Genomic DNA, 16303 nt, shown 5'->3' with positions numbered 1-16303 from the left:
CTTTGTCATTTGCAAGCTGCTTTGAGTTGTGCTTTAATGCATTGGGTTTATTAGTAAGAGTGTCGAATAATACTTGGGCAAAGCAAAAAGGCACAGGGGGCAGAATTTTAGTGACATTTCCAATAAAGAAGAAAAATAAAGCAAGAATAATTATGTCTGAAGATGTGTGGAGGACCATCACTAGACAGATACTGAGGTCAATCTTTCTTTAATTAGCCATTTTTTCCCCTAGAGTCCAATAAATATGAATATTGAAATACCAAGTAGGAATAAAAAGAATAAAACAAAGCAACAGAGCATCTGATTACTAATGTTGAACATTAATTTATGTGTAATTCTAAGGTTGAAGAGCTGGTATAGATTAAGGATAGGCTGGATACTAGGACAATAATTTCCTTTTTTTTTTCCCAGTCCGTCTTTAGGAACTACGATCCTGATCACGATGGCTATATTTCTCAGGGAGACTTTGAAAGTATAGCTGCCAACTTCCCCTTTCTGGACTCTTTCTGTGTGCTGGACAAAGACCAGTAAGTTTGGAGATTTCTTTGTGGGTTTTTTTCTTTTCTTCAATTTAAAAACTCGTGAAAAAAACAAATATTGAAGAAACAATGTCTCCCAAGCTTCTTGTATCTCACTCCTCGCTTAAGCAACTGAGGATCACCGGAGGCTGAATTCTGTTCTTGTTTAACTGCTTCTGCTGTAGTCACTCCTGTAAGACCACCCAGGTTGGAGTCCTGGTACTTTAGAAATCTTTTACGTAATGACTTAATGAAGAATTCCCGCTGGGACTGAGTCAAATCCCCTAGAGTACAGTCAAATTACAGTGGAGGTGCTGAACCCAGACCAGGCATCAGACTGTTGAAACAAACAAGTTGTGTATGGGACAGGGGAAATGAGTATATGTAGCAGAGAGAGGACAGCAAGTATCCTAGAAAGTATATATAATGTATATTTCCTAGCCAGTTGGGCTTGATAATTCTTGTCCAGGTTCTCTTGGGCTGTCAAGGCTGGTCATCAACCTGGGGCATAAATGCTTGGTCTGTGTGAGAGGTGAGAAACCAAGGTCCATGCTGTAAGTTCGGTGTTTGCTGTTTAATGAAGGATAAGAACCACAAAGGCTCTAAGGGTTTTTTTTCTGCCAAGTCTATTGCAGCTCTTTCAGAGAATGTGTTTTGTGTGCTTTTTGCAATGAGAAAATCCTGAACTGTTCAGTGCCGTGAGCAGTGACAGATCTACTCTACCTTTTTTTCCCTAACAGAGATGGTCTTATAAGCAAAGAAGAAATGATGGCTTACTTTCTGAGAGCTAAATCACAGTTCCAGTGTAAAATGGGACCAGGATTTATACATAACTTCCAGGAAATGACCTATCTTAAACCAACTTTCTGTGAGCACTGTGCAGGATTTGTAAGTATGCTTTTAATAATGGTATATCTTAAACACAATGTAATGTAGACAGGGTGAAACTTGCTCCACGCATTGCTAAAGTCTCTTGGCCAAATATCTCATTGGATTCAGAAGCACAAAACATTTACTTATGTTGTAGCTGTGCTATCCGGTTTTGTTTTAGTGGTTCCTAAAGCCTGGCATTTGTTAGAATTACTGGTGCAGGGGGAGACAGAATAAAATTATGTTAGCTAAAGGACATTAGAGACTATATGAATAGCTTTACTTGGTTTATCTTAAGTTCTTTAATTCGGCTTGATTACCCATGTAAACAAGCTCAAGGGAAAATGGGTGTCTGGAATAGAGGATGTAGATGAAGCAAAAGCTGTTCTCAGGAAATTGTACGTGGCAACATAGCTATGTTTATAATTCTCTGAATGGCTGTAACAGACTTAATCTGTTCTCTATTGAATTAACAGATCTTCTAATTTGGTCAAGAAGTCAAAAGTGCTTCCAGCAGTTCTGTACAATAAGAATTTTTTAAATTTATTTGTTGGGGTTTTTTAATTTGCTTTTTCTCTCAGCCATAACTTACCAGGTGCCACTTATTAGAGGGCTCTGTACGTTGCTGGGAAATTACTGGTTTTGTGCACATTTGTGTTGCTTGTAAACTTCCTCTGACTTTTCCATTTCAAATCAAGTATAGTAAAGGAAAAGCAATTACTATGATTTAAAAGTTACTTTAATGCACAAACGCCTCTGAAATCAACTGTCCACGATTAGACAGCTAAAGCAATTAGGGTAGAGGGCAATGTCCTGCTTACATGTGGCCCACGTACAGGGTGTAAACTCAGACCATCGTCCCTGCTCTCCAGCGCAGAGCTGCCTCTGCTGTCGGCAGCAAAAGCTCCAGCTTGTACTACATGAACTTTTCCACTAAGTAATATTTCTTCGTGGTTGAAAGTAACAATAACAGCACTGCTAAGTGCAAAACTCTGCCTCCTTTCAGACCAGCTCTGGTGTTTCTGCTCTTGTCCTTGTTCCCATCTTCTTTTGCGATATGTCAGTCTCGTTCAGATGCTCGTGGTCCCTGTCACAACTGATCAAGGCCGCGGGGAAGAAGGAATGCCATCTATTTCCGCTAGAAAGCAAAAAACTCAGAGGCGACATGGTCAGTGCTGATTCAGGAGCGTGCTGGTGGGCTCTTGAGCTGACAGCTCCAGCAGACTGACGGGGCAGGAGCGGTCACTGGCCTGAGCCTTTTGTTCCAGGCTGCCTGCAGCCTCAGGAAGACGTCATTGCGTTCGTGACACTTGGTTCATGTTTGGACGGCTTCCATAGCAAAGCAAGGCCCAAGGACTGCCCTGCAATGTCCTCTCCACCAGATATTTTTCTCCTGCATCAGTTTGCTAATGGGCCATTGTTGGATTTTTCATGTCTCCCTGATTACATCCAGTGCAGGAATACAAATAAGTAAGGGGTTGTACAGGAAATGGAAATAAGGTCATTTTTCCTGTCAACTCACTGAAGTCACTGGCATTGTCCTGTGGATGGGTTGGGCTGATAGGGCAGGAACCAACTACAAAATATGCTGCGTTTCAGTGCTGCTCAGGCATGGGTGGAAGCCTAATTTCAAACTGATGCACTGATTCAGTCAAAATAATGTGCAGTGACAGTGCAGGAGGATGAATTGACGTGACAGTGCAGTGCATGCAGTATTCAATAAAATATCTGCTATTAAACTGAAACAAACTTTAAAGGTCAAGCTAAAACCTAATGCCATTAAGCAGCGTGCAATTGATATGCCCATGGCCAGTCACAGTTCCGTCCCACAGCTTGAATTGCACCGCGTGGCAGGGTAGGCGACCAACCATCCTGCTGAGCTTCATAATCTGAATTTGTGCAGATCCTTTCACCTTGGAGCTGGCTCAAGGCAGCTTTGCAGCAAAGCTGTGTTAGACAGATTCAAAGCTTTAGGTCAGAATTCACAGCACGGCACTTCAGCTAAGCTTTCCCTGCTGTGTGCAACCACAACAATGGTGCCGAATTTGAGTAGGAGGAAGGTACAGAGCTAAGAAGGTGAGGAGAAAGCTCTTCAGTGGGAACACAGATTAGAGCTTAAATGAAAGAAGTAACAATCCATGTCTCTTACAGTGATCCTGGCAAAGAGACCTGGGGAAAAAAATCATTGCTGGCCTTCCAAGAGGGGCTGGGGAGCTCCACTGTTGCTGCCTGACCACAGCAACTGCATTCAGGGTGCATATAAACAGCATTAGCAAGAAAAGAGCAAGCAGCAGGCTTTCCAGGGACCCTCCTTCCACTGTTGTTCCTTCTGTTCTTTTATTCACTCTTCTGCCACCTTGTCTAATCTATTTTGCTTTCTCCAAACCCCCGTTCTTCCTCACAAATTCTTTTGTGCAGTGTATGGGTTTTTTTCCCTCAAAATCTTCCTATTCTGTTTATTTCACTCTTCGTTTTGTATTCTGAATGCTCTCCAGCTCTTCCTTTTGAACATTTCTTTAATGACCATATTCATCCCCTGCACACTGTGCATGGATTCTTATAAATACAGTGAGGAGCCACGTGCAGTTTCAAGTGCCTGGAGGTGCTCAGCCTCCCTGGTAATGTTACATATGAGTTCAGGATAAATAAACACTGGAGTCATTGATTTTTTTCCTTTAATGCTAGAGCTAGAAAAACTGCCTCTCACAGTGAAAATCCTTGCTTTTGTAATGCCATGGCTGTAAATACAGCGCTTCTGAGTGTGTAGATAACAATTTGCTAGGGAATTTTCCTACTTCCAAGCAATCCTGCTCATGTTGCAGTGAAAGCTTCCTGAACGTGGGACCACACACACTGCCTCCTGGAAATTTAGCATTTGGTTGTTATGCACATCAACTAGGACAGCTTCTGGGAAGAGGCAAGGATGTAATTTACTGGCTTTTTTACCTGTTTCAGTCTTTCACCCTTTTTTAATGGTGTAAGTCAGGTGAACAAATCAGATTGCTATGGCTGGGTGTGCTGGGTTCCAGTATGGGAAGCAAGAACCTAATTTTTACCCCTAGTGGTGTTTTCTTCTGCTCTGTTTGAATGTCATGGGTCAATCATGTATCTGGAGAATAGATGCACACTGGAAAATCCCCTGAAGATGACATTAAGCAAGCCTAGTAGCAGAATGTCCTCTGCTGGTTTCAGTAAGCTTGGTATGTTGGCAATTTTTCATTCATTCCTGGAAACAAGTATCATTGGTGTCTCTCCTCTGGTAGTACCACTGTAAGTAGTAGGAATAAGGGGGAAGCCACACAAGTCTTATCACAATTAGAGAGGGAGGTCTGCCTAACAGGAAGGGTGTTAAGAGCAGTTGTATCCTGTTTGTGCTTTTGTAGCCATTGGTACTTCCTCATTGTGACCTTGTTTTCCTTCCAGCTTTCTTTTCTGATTCCTTGACATTCTTTTGTCTTTCTTTGCAGCTCTGGGGTATAATCAAACAAGGCTACAAATGCAAAGGTAAATAAATATTGCATGGATTTTTCAAGCTTTACATGGTGGGTTTTAGCACAAGAAGGTGTTTTTTTTTCACTAGAATGACATCTACTTATCCAAATTTTGCTTATACACTTGGTACTGTCCGTGAACAGTGACTGCTGGTACACTATGAAGTCTCACTGCATTAGGGGACATAGCACCCAGTAGGAATACACAGGTTCTGTGAGCTAAAGTTCCAAAGCAGCCACTGACTCCATGAGGTGTTACTTACAGCAAAGACCTTGCATCTTGGAAAACCAAGAGTGTCCTCATCCTAATGTCAAGATGTCGTGAAATATATCTTCTGAGACTTGGGGTCAGGAAAAGGTCTGCTGGCACTGCTGTCTGTCATGTACATCCGTGTGCCTGTAGTGAAGCCTAACTGGCCTTGCAGTGCAATAATGGCTCAGCTAGAAATAGAGAAATCTTTAATTCCTGAACTGCCCGGCAGATCTCATTGGAAGATCTTCAGCAGACGTTCAATTTAAAAGAAAAATAGAATCCTAGAGCTCTTACAGCCCTCTCTGTTGTTTGCATAAAATGCTCAATTTCTTATGCAGTACTTGCACCATATTGAGCGGGTCAGACCAAGAATGACATTGCAGTGGTCCTCATTGGCTTTTAATTCCTGAAGCTATTTATTTCTCAAGCAGTCCATCTCTGGCTGAAGGTCACTGTTGATTTTCACAGTTTTACTTGCATTTCAGTTATTCTCATGGCAACATTCATGCTGGTGCTTCACAGTTGTATTTATATGCACTTTTTTCCCTTAGTCTTACACTGGCTCCTAGGGGAAGAGTGAAAATTTGGCAGGATTGTTTTTTAGGATATGTCGTATTCCTGTCTCCCTCTTCACCCATGAACATCTCTTCCTCAGGGGAAAATATCCATGGCCACACCAATGTATGTAACGCAGCTATTCCTGATTACCATCATCTGAACAGCTACAAAAGGGCTTGGTGAAGTCTCTGCTTTTATTGGTAGGATGAGGGAAAGAAAACAAGGTTTTGTCACAGCAGCCCTGTAAACTCAACTTGAGATCTGAAAGCTGAGCTCTGTCCTGCATCATTGCTTTTAACAGTGGCGCGGCGCAGAGAGAGCAAAAGTGGTTCTGTAGAGTCAAAATTATAAGCAATGAAGCACGAGAGTAAGAGAGCAGAACTGCTCGCTCAGATCTTAAAGTGGTCAAGAAGCTTAATTAGCGCCTGCCCTTTCTTGCAAGAGCTACCAGCTGCTCCAAACGGCAGCATCACCAGAGCGCTGCACCATTGCGGATGGTTTCTGCCTTTGAGCACAGACCTGTCATCTTCTGTTTTGAACCTCTAACAAACACTGCGGTAGCAGGAGGAGGGAGGGAGTTCATCTGTTCGGGTCTGCTGTTACCTCAGCACTGTGGATAATGAGATAAAGCTAGACTGTGTGGTCTACAAGTGATAAAAGAGGTTCCCCACTGTCAAGTGAGATCTTTATTGTACTTGGGGTGGGGGCGGTTACACTTAGGGCAGGCAAAACCACAGCTGGGCAGGTACTTCTGTATTAGTCATATGAACAAAGCAATGGGAGAAACCAGAACTCTCAGCCATCACGCTAGAGCTGCTGCTCTGAGCAGAACTGTTCTTTTAGTGGAGAGCTATAAACAACACTTTGGGAACAGCTCACCTAAAAATGTTAGGTCATGGAGCAGCAATAGAGAAACAAGGGAGATGGAAGGTTTCAAACAAGGATGCAGGACACAGAGGAGAGAGAGACCCTGTGTTTGGGGCACACATCCTTCACCCTTTGGCTTTTTCTTGCAGATAAGATCCGTACTGTGGTCACACTTCAGAGAAATGTACCTAGCGATGAGTCTCTCTGCAGTGATGCAAAGCCCAGCAGAGGCTTGGGGTACAGGCACTCAGCCAGTTTCATCCTGGTGGATGATACACATCCACAGAGCTTAGTCTGTGCCGATGTTGCTTGTTGAGCTACTTAGATGAAGTTTAACCTACAGTGGTTGACAGTGACCTCCAGCTGTCCTTCTAGAGGCTCAGAGTATGGACTCTTCAGTGTCTTCTGACCAAGTGTGTTTACTATAATGGGCCCTACTAGGTCAAGTAAATAAAACCAAAAACCTTTTGTGGAGACTCATGCAGTGGAGCAGAGGCTTTCTGCATGGCATACAGAGGACCATACCAGTAATTCCAGGTCTCTTCCTTAAAACTAAGTTCTGATGAAAATGTCATCCCACTCTTCCCTTCTGCTGCCAGATTTCTATTAATGGCTGCCATGGAAATTATCCATTTTTTTGAAACACTCTTCACACCAAATGATCCATTTCTGTAACTCCCTTCGCACCTTCTGTCAAAGTATTTGTTCCTTCAAAATCCCTCCTAGTATCTACCTGCTACTAGCCCTGAGGGATTACCAGATACTTGTGGCTTTCCATTTGGTGACTTGACAATTCCTTTCTTTACAGATTGCGGTGCTAACTGTCATAAGCAATGCAGAGACCTGCTTGTGCTGGCATGCAGGAAATCTTCCAGAGGAACCTCAGTAGGCAGCAACCATGGCTCTCTGCCTAGCAGTCCATCTCTGCCTCCAGGTGAGAGCACTTTTGTTCCTATTTTAAACCATTTCTGGAATCCTCTCTGCCAGGCCTTATCCTTGCCATTTTTAATTGACACACAGAGCAGCACATGTACTTTCCACTGCACCATGGCTTATGTTCACTGCTCGGATCACAACATCCCTTTCTGCAGTGATGGCCTTAGTCTCCTCCCTATCCCAGCTGAAAAGAAATAAAATTATAATTAGGGAAATTGACTTCTCCTTATAAGCCACTTAGGGCACAATTTTAGCTCTGCCTTATCCCCTGAGCGTGCAGATGGAAGGAGAAGGAAATGTGTGCATACAAGGCCAGAATCAGTTTCCAAGCAGCATATGGGTATTGCTAATTATACCACTGATTCATATAGGGGGTTACCTCCCCCCCACCCCAGGCTTAAGTTATCTTTTTGTACAGATCTTGAAATAGAATATTTAAAATAAACAATCCCTCCCTCTCTTTCAGTCCAAGACGAAGTATTTGAATTTCCCAGTGTTGCTGCGGAACACCAGGACCTCGATGGCAGAGCTATCACTCTGGTCACTGGCTCTTCACGGAAGATTTCGGTGCGGCTGCAGCGAGCGACCACCAGCCAAGCAACACAGACAGAACCACTGTGGCATGAGCCAGGCTGGAACGATTCAGGTTCCCATACTTTCCCCAAAATGAAGTCCAAGTTCCATGGCAAAGCTGGGAAGAACAAAGGCTTTGCAAAATGGGAGAACGAAAAGCCCAGCGCGCAGGCTGATATAGAGATAGAAGCCGAGGCCCCTCAACACATACAGGATCACAATGGAATAGAAACCCTCCCAGAAACACAAGAATCTGAGGTGAGTTGCAGAAGAAGCGAAGACAGTTAAAAATCTGCTAGAGGCTGAGGTCTTATTTTATGAACTTCAGGATGGTTTTTCAGTCAAATTTGCCATTGCTTCTTGGGAAAGAGTTACTTTCAGAAGAATGCCCAATCATGCACAGCTACCTATTTTCTACGCTGCAGTGTGCACTTACTGTGACACTGTGACTGGGGGTTTGGGTCTCGGTGTCAGTGTGTGCTTTTAGGAGTTGGGCATTTTTCTTTTTGAAAAATCATTAAAGTAGCCTGGCTGGATGCCTGACCAAATTCTGTGCTGTTGTACCCTTAGAACATGCAGTTCAGGGCTCTGTGTTAGCCTTACAAGAAGCAGCATTCTGATAAACATACAAGTCAGGGCGAGGGCAGAATATTGATCTGATTTCTGTTGCCCCTAAACTTTCTTCTTCCAAAGCCTGATGCTTTTATTGACCGTCTTTGTAAGTGCCTGTTTTCTTTTGGTTACAGGATAGCTGATTGCTTACCCTGAAGCACAGGAGAATGAAGATGACAGCTGTAACACAGTAACCATTGATGGACTGCCACAGACTACATTGGGCCATGAGAAGTTTTCACATATCTTGTACTTTTAAATTCAACCATTGCCCTGTTGTTCTTAGCTGAAAGGTGTTATAAAGCACTATTTATTTTCTCACGAGTAAGCCACTTGGATGGACATTGCATGGACACAGCAGAACGGATCTCTGCGCTCAGTGTTTTCTCTTATATGACTTTTGTGGAAACTTCCTCTACGTGCCAGCGAGGATATATTTGGCCTCCTTTAAATATACTGCATCATTTCGGTATGTCTGCCAGCAACAACAATGGTGAGGACAGAAGCCAAGCATCTAAGTTTGTTCAATAATACTCCTTTTCCAGAGGCTCATAATGATCTTTTAAGGAAAGAAGTAGATGTTTATGTTGATTAAGTCTCAAACAAAAACCTTTCATGAAGTCCTCTACACTGAAATTCTTTGCACACCTGGGGTTTTGAATTTTGGCTGTGTTTACATTGCTATGGTGAGTGTATTGGTGTTCAGCACAGTGATACTTGTTCCCAGACTGGGGTTCCTTCAAATAGGCAGCAGATGGCTGAGACTGAAGGAATTCCAAGACACTATGCATATGTCTGGTTACACTGCAATGGAGAGGTAAAATTAGCATGTAATAAACACCTTAGTTTTAAGCGTGTGTGTGTATCTATGTATATATGATACGTTTTTCTCTTGTTAGCCGGCTGCACGCTAGTTAGCAGACTAAACATACTAAAAAGCAACCTCCAAATTAGCAGTTTGCTAATGTAGGATATAGCACCTGAATCTGTAATGGCCTGAGAAGCAGGTTTGAAGTGGTGTTTCTCAGAAGCATTAAGTTACGTCTGGAAAAAGAGAAAAGCAAACCATCACAAAGCTCAAACCTGAAAGGTGCGTTCCAAACTGGCATCCATGTATTATTCTTCTTACCTCCATCTCCCCACAAAGATAGGTGTGTATGGGGAGCAAATCCTCTGAATTAAAGCAATCCCATTATAAAATTTCCTACAAAATTCAAGTTATTGCAGCCTTCACGGAGTTATAAGCGCTCAAGACCAGAGAGTACTTTCATAGACTTCCCTAACCAAAAGTGACAGCAGCACTCCTCTGTGGTGATTTGACTGTAATCTGCACTGCGACTACATGATACCTGCTCAGGTCTGCATCTTGAATCCTGCAGGTTTCCTTTGTTTTCCAACACAACTAGTAATGATGGTAAGTCTGGGGAGAAAAAAAAAAAAACCAACATGCTCTCACTCAGAGAAATAAGCACTGCAGGGAACATTGATTTTCAAGCTAGGATGAGGGCCAGAAGAATCCTTCACTCTTACTGCTGTGGGCAAAGAACAGGCATTAGTAAAAATACGGTCTTTATTTCCTGTGGTGGGTCAAGTGACAGGTCACAAGAGGCTGACCACGTAGCTACCGTTAAAGCACACGGTTTGCAAACAATGAAAATGATGTGGTAGAGAATTTGAATAGAGAAATTTGGTTATGATCCAGCCTGGTGATGGATCTGTTGAGATAAGCCTTTTAACGCTTCATAAATGAAATGCTTATGTCCAGCTTCATTCTTAACATTATATGGGGGTTTTAAACAGCATTTAACCTGTAGACCTCAGCCTATTTCTTGCAGACTTTTAAAAGTTAGTCATAACTCTTGCTCTGAAGAGTACCTGCTTTCCTATTCCTGTCAGGCCCACAAACCATGCCCGCCTTCATTTCATTGCTGGATGAGAATGTTTCTTGTACATAATCTTATCTTCTCACCTACCTACTTCCCAAGATACTTACAAGCTTCTTGCCTAAGCTGTTTAAAAGGGTAGGTGCTCTATCTTCTTCAGAGGGAGGCCTTTTCAAGGACACATTTTTTTCCTATGTACACTGTCATCAAGGCATAGACTCACATTTAAGCAAGAAAAGTGATGTCTTCTGCAGAAGCAGCTCCGACTTTCTGGGTGACCATTCTACTAGCAATTAGACTGCTTAAGTTTCAACCTGCTGTTGAGATTTAATCAATGCATCTCTTGCAAGCCTGGTAGCTATGGTCAGTTTCGTGCCTACCTCAGCAGCAGTTGCAGATCAAGCATAGACTGCAGGCCCACACAGCTGATCCTTCTTAGCAAAATATTGCAGAGGCCAAGGAGAAGGACTCATGCTCTTGAAAATTTCAAGCACCTGCTCCTGCTGGAAACCCTTTCTTTAGGCATTTCAAGAAGGGGAACATTGAGAGTGTGTTGCTGGTAGTAAATGTTCATGGCCACTTGAAAAAGAGACACTGTTGATTAAGTCTCAAACAAAAACCTTTCATGAAGTCCTCTACACTGAAATTCTTTGCACACCTGGGGTTTTGAATTTTGGCTGTGTTTACATTGCTATGGTGAGTGTATTGGTGTTCATGGGTAGAAATACAGCCTTTTTTCACCCTCTTGCCCCCTCAAAAGATATAGACTCATCATAGACAATGTAATAATTTAAAAAAAGTATTAGCAGGCTGTTTTCAGCAGAACCCTGATCTTCAATTCTACAGCAAGCACCTGTGCAGGGAGAGCTGACAGAGCATGAACAACTGTTTATAGAAGTTGGCATAAGATGAGCTTTTTACCTTGGAGGAGGCCCAAATACATGCAATTAAAAAATCCTTTTCTCTCCGTACTTCAGGTTGACATCTTTTTCTGAACAGGGGCAAGTCTTTTCCTCACCTCACAAAAAAAAGTGAGGCAAAGCAACAAAGAATTCATTGTTTACCTCCCCTGACTTAACAAAAGGCAAAAGGCCTCAGCCGTCAGTCCCTGACTGAGCGATGTGCCTCTGCTGGTCTTGGTGAAATCCTGCCTGCTAGAAGTAGAGCAATTCCAGGAGAGTGTCCAGGAGGAAAACTGTCATAATGTCAAGAGCACTGAATTAATGAAGGAGCTAAAGTGAGACACAATCCCAAGTCAAGCTAGGTACTCCCACCACATCAATTCTTCCCTGTCTCGGGATCTTTTAAGAAACTGGAGGGAGAAGGAGGGGTTGTTTAAAATAAATAAATAAATAACTAAATACAAGCAAACGAAGAAACACCACAGAGTGAAAAGAAGGAAGACTATGTCAAACCTTATTCACAGCCTGATCTGCAAATGCCGAAGAATAGAAGCAACAAGAGTGGATGAAAAATGTAAGTGCTCGAATAGACCCTGTAAGAGATGATTTGGCTGCTTGAGCCAAATCCACTAGGCCTTTCTGTGCTTGTGAAAGACCTCTGCAAAGCCCTGTGTTGCAAACAAAGGAGCTTCACCCTTGGTGTCAACTTTATGAAGTAGCCCTGAGTGTTAGACAGGGAGTGCAGGGGACATCTGGCTCCCTCAGAGTAAAATGCAAAATCAGGTTTGAACTGCAGCTCCCTGCTCTAGATCTCCTCAGTCTTGGCCTCCTCTGCCCCCCAACACCCAGTCTTACCCACCTTTTGGCCTTTGAAGAAAAATCCCAACTTTACAAAGAAAAATCAGATAGCAGCTATCTTCTCAGAGGAACCTTCGTCAGGCAGGTGAAGTCTCAGGGAGAGAGGTTGGGAGGAAAAGTAACAGGCTTGCTCACCAGAGCTAGTCTGAAGCATGGATTTTCCCCAGCTGGGAAAGGTGAGCTGTTTTCCTTTCAATATAGAGAAGTTAAAAAGCAGAGCTGCAGAGCAATTTTAGGGGCAGTTGCTGCCTAAAACGTTACATTTTCTAAAATGGTGTGGACTGGCTGCTGTCACCTCTGCGGACTGTTGTTCGTGGACTCCTCTGTGGAAGCCAAAGTGAAAGCATGGCCTAACACAGCCCCCAAGCTCTTCCTCACAGGGAGCCTGGAGGCCTTTGTCTGAGGCAGCCTGAATAGCCACAGGAGGGTCCTTGCAGCTTGGGACACTTGTTCCAGAAGCTTTAGGCATCTGTATGGGAAATAGCTGCGTGTGAAGGATCCTGGACACAGGCGGGGAAAAAAAAACCCGCCCCATAAAGCAGAGAACAAATAACAGGCAGATGGGGGAGTAAGCGTGGGAAGAAGCATACTAAGAGAGCTCTCCCTCTCTACGTGACACCAAGAATGGAAGGGGATCCCAATGGAGTCCGAGCAGAGGGGGAAGGAAGGAAGGAAGGAGATCTGAATGCAGATTTTGTGGAGACACAAGAGGCAGAAGAAACAAGGGCTTGTTGTTTCATGATCGTCATAGTCAAAAAAAAAAAAAAAGTCTAACCAAGATTTGCTTCATTCAGCATCAGCCTGCTAACTGATGGGCCTCTGTACAGCACAAAAAATAGCTCCAAGTGCTTCTCAAGAGAGTCTTGACAGATTTGGCCCAGGGGCATTGGAGAAATAGATGTAACTTTGGAACATTTTTTTGAGTTATCAGCACTGATCTGAACTGGATTTTCAAAATAAGCACTGCAGCCAACAGGCTAAACTCATTGGAAAATCTGCACTGAACTCTAAATTGCTGTTTACAGCTGCTGACAATCTGGTCCTAGGAGACAGAAAAGCCATCAGCAAAAGGCTACCGCTAGGGCAGTATGAAATTTAGCCAAAAAGTCTGCTTTTTCCATGAGTTAAGCTAATGCCGGAAAGTTTAAAGAGTCCTTATCACCTTCATCTCTGCTTCATGTGTGAAAACGAGTTATGACCTTCCACCTGCCCACAGCACAGGCAGACTCCCTCTTTCTTTGGTTTTACAATAGTGTTTTCCTACTTTTTGTACTTGTTTTTCTCTCCTCTGTTGTGGGAAAGACTCACGTGGACAAGAGGGGAAATTACTGGACAATAAGGGGGAAACAATGACACTGACAGCACTCAGAGCTGTAAAAAGCACAAAGTAAACACAAAGAAAAAATATTTTTTCCCTTCTACCCTTGTTTGTTAATCCACTAGAGGTGCAACTTATTTTTGGCCAAAGAGGAGAGAAGGCATTGTTTACAGTTGGTAATAGCACTTGCTTTTTTGGTTTGTATTCCTTTGAAAAGGCATAACCTGAAATAAACAAGCACATGAATATTTTGAGAGCCTACACAGGGGAAGCAGAAGTTCACATTCACCTCGGTGTACTGCTCTCCAATCACAACATTGGCATGACTCTAACTGAAGAGTACGCTAGGAGGCTGAAAAAGCAACCTTGCAGATTAGCATGAGCCAGCTTGTTTGGGACTGCTAAATCATGCTAAACACCTTAAAAATGCACACATAGTTAGGTAGCATCCCTGCTGTCCAAGGAAAATCAGAAGTTCAGAGAGCTGACAGTCTCACAGCAACAACACTGAGACTCTCTACTGCGGTCCTAAGTATGGCAGAAATAAGAATAAATTAGGTGTGATAAGCAGACAGTTGAGGGCTTTTGTGTACTGGTCTTCAATAACCTGATAGAGAGCTGAATTAACTTCTAGTACTCTTAAGAACCCACATGAGCCTTTTGGACACCCAAGGGAGTCCTTAGATCTTAATGAGAATCCTCTTACTCTCCACTCAACTCTTCTCACTTCAGCACAGTTTAATTCTCATTTCTCAGATGCATAACACATTATGGGGAATACTTTTATGCCACAGGACTTTTTAAGCTCCAGCCACTTCTCATAACTATCTACTGACATGAATCTTGCTTCCCTTCTTCCCAGTTCTATCTTGGGTGCTTGACTGTTAAGTGTCTAGTTTCTAATTAGGCCAAAGGTTGGTTGAGGCACATGCCATTTTCATTAATTCAGATGCAAATACCAGACACGTAGTCAAAGGCCCTACCACACTAAAGCAGGTTACCCACATGCTCTGGTTGAGAAGTCTAAGTCATAGCTAGAGGAGACCCTCTGGGGGCCACCAGCTGTAATGGCACATCACCTAAAGCTGCACACTTCAGTGGTTGACAGGAGAAGCAGAGGAATCTCACCAAGCAAGCTAGGGATTACCAGCCAACACCCCTGCTAAAGGTGATAAACTACTCAGGCAACAGCTACAAGCAAAAAGGCTTCCTGGGGTGAAAGATGCACGGTGAAAGCTCAGCTTGACACCCTTTCCCCTGTTGCGTTACTGTTTTGAACAGCAAGGAATAATTTTTTATTAATTCCTTTGGCCTGCAAGGAAAAGCGTGACCACAGTGCACATAGATCATGGTATTCTAAGTCACTTGCTAACGTGCCTGATAAGGGAAGCCTGTGCCCTGCTCCACACAGTTATTTTACTACACAGTGACAATGCTTGAGAGAGGGTGATCCTAATAGATGGAATGGAAGGGCAATGCGAGCAAAGATTTCAGGAAACAAAAGTCACTAGAGAAAGGAAGGCAGATGGAAAAGCAGAACAAGATGCCTAACACTTGTGGAAGAAGACTGGCAAAACAACTGTGGTTAAAAGAAGAACACTTTGTTCCCCTGTATAAATGCTTGCTTACTAAATTGCCTTCTCAATCTGCTGGAGTTCTGCTTTCGATCTTGATGCACAATGAAATCAAGGACGTATATCCAATCTACCCACAAGTGTAATAGGCACCATAACCCATCTCTCCTCTCCCAGCTTCAAGTTAAGAGATTCCTTCCACTGCAGCAGGAATCATGTTTGGAAAACAGTAAATATGAGCATCATACAAACAATAACAAAGCTGTGGCTGTTTGCTTTCATTAATCAAAGCTGCTCTCTCCACATACACAAAAGCTTGTTTTCTCTGGAGAACAAAGAAGTCACAGCACTCTAGGAGGAAACAATAGAGTAAGGAAAAACAACAACAGCTGGCAGAAGCGAAGTGTTTTCTTTCCTGTCGGAGGAGTAAAGCCTCCTGTTTAGCATTCTTTTGGGTTTTTTAAATATTTTTTTAAAAAAAACTTTCCCCCTCAAACAGCAATAAAGTGGAACTCAGTCTATCCTAAGTCCTGGAAGAGGAAAATAAACATATTTTGAGGAGAAAAAGGTAGCTGGAATAAGGGGGAAGTGGAAGCTCTGTGCTCCTACCCCACCCCAGCATCATTTCACCATGTTACACAGTGTGCAAAAGTGAGACTGCAGCAACAGTCATAGCCTTGCAGAGAAACTGGCAGCTTTAACACAGAAAGACGTCTTCAAAGGTGCTGATGCAACTCAACCAGAGGCTCTCTGAGGAGCCTCCTGGGTTCCCTCTTGCTAGGAACGAGTTTGCAGCACTCTAATGCACTGACAGAAAACACCAGACTCTTTACAGTGAGGAGTGGTGTGAAGAAAAGCAGAAGCCGTCAACTTAAAGATATTACATTCCCAGCAAGAGGCTTTTTACCTCTGTCAGTCTCTCTACCATTGCCAGTCCAGGACTGGTAACCTACCGGTTGTAGGAATCTTAATTCTTAAAAAAAACAAAAAAACCCAAAACCAAACAAACACTTTATTTTTGCATGAATGCAGTTAGTCACCACCTAATGCTCACGACAAGGTATTACACACAAGGGAGATAGCTCCTCTG

General features: G+C 43.1%; 1 protein-coding gene across 4 annotated transcripts in view; it reads left to right on the top strand.

Moving 5' to 3' along the window:
* The window catches only part of RASGRP3 (RAS guanyl releasing protein 3 (calcium and DAG-regulated)), a 57301-nt gene extending 47766 nt beyond the window's left edge, over positions 1-9535 (top strand). For all 4 annotated transcript variants that reach the window (XM_014950714.1, XM_014950716.1, XM_014950712.1 and 1 more), the window contains 6 exons: positions 412-527; positions 1259-1406; positions 4856-4892; positions 7366-7491; positions 7960-8324; positions 8813-9535. In XM_014950714.1, coding sequence (XP_014806200.1) covers positions 412-527; positions 1259-1406; positions 4856-4892; positions 7366-7491; positions 7960-8324; positions 8813-8821 — 801 coding nt within the window. In that variant the 3' untranslated portion in view covers positions 8822-9535. The remainder of the gene's footprint in view (positions 1-411; positions 528-1258; positions 1407-4855; positions 4893-7365; positions 7492-7959; positions 8325-8812) is intronic.
* The last annotated feature ends 6768 nt before the right edge of the window (positions 9536-16303 follow it).

The sequence above is a fragment of the Calidris pugnax genome, unplaced genomic scaffold (assembly GCF_001431845.1).
Source record: "Calidris pugnax isolate Ruff unplaced genomic scaffold, ASM143184v1 scaffold24, whole genome shotgun sequence".
Classification (NCBI taxonomy): Eukaryota; Metazoa; Chordata; class Aves; order Charadriiformes; family Scolopacidae; genus Calidris; species Calidris pugnax.
This window is presented reverse-complemented; position numbering and strand designations above follow the sequence as displayed.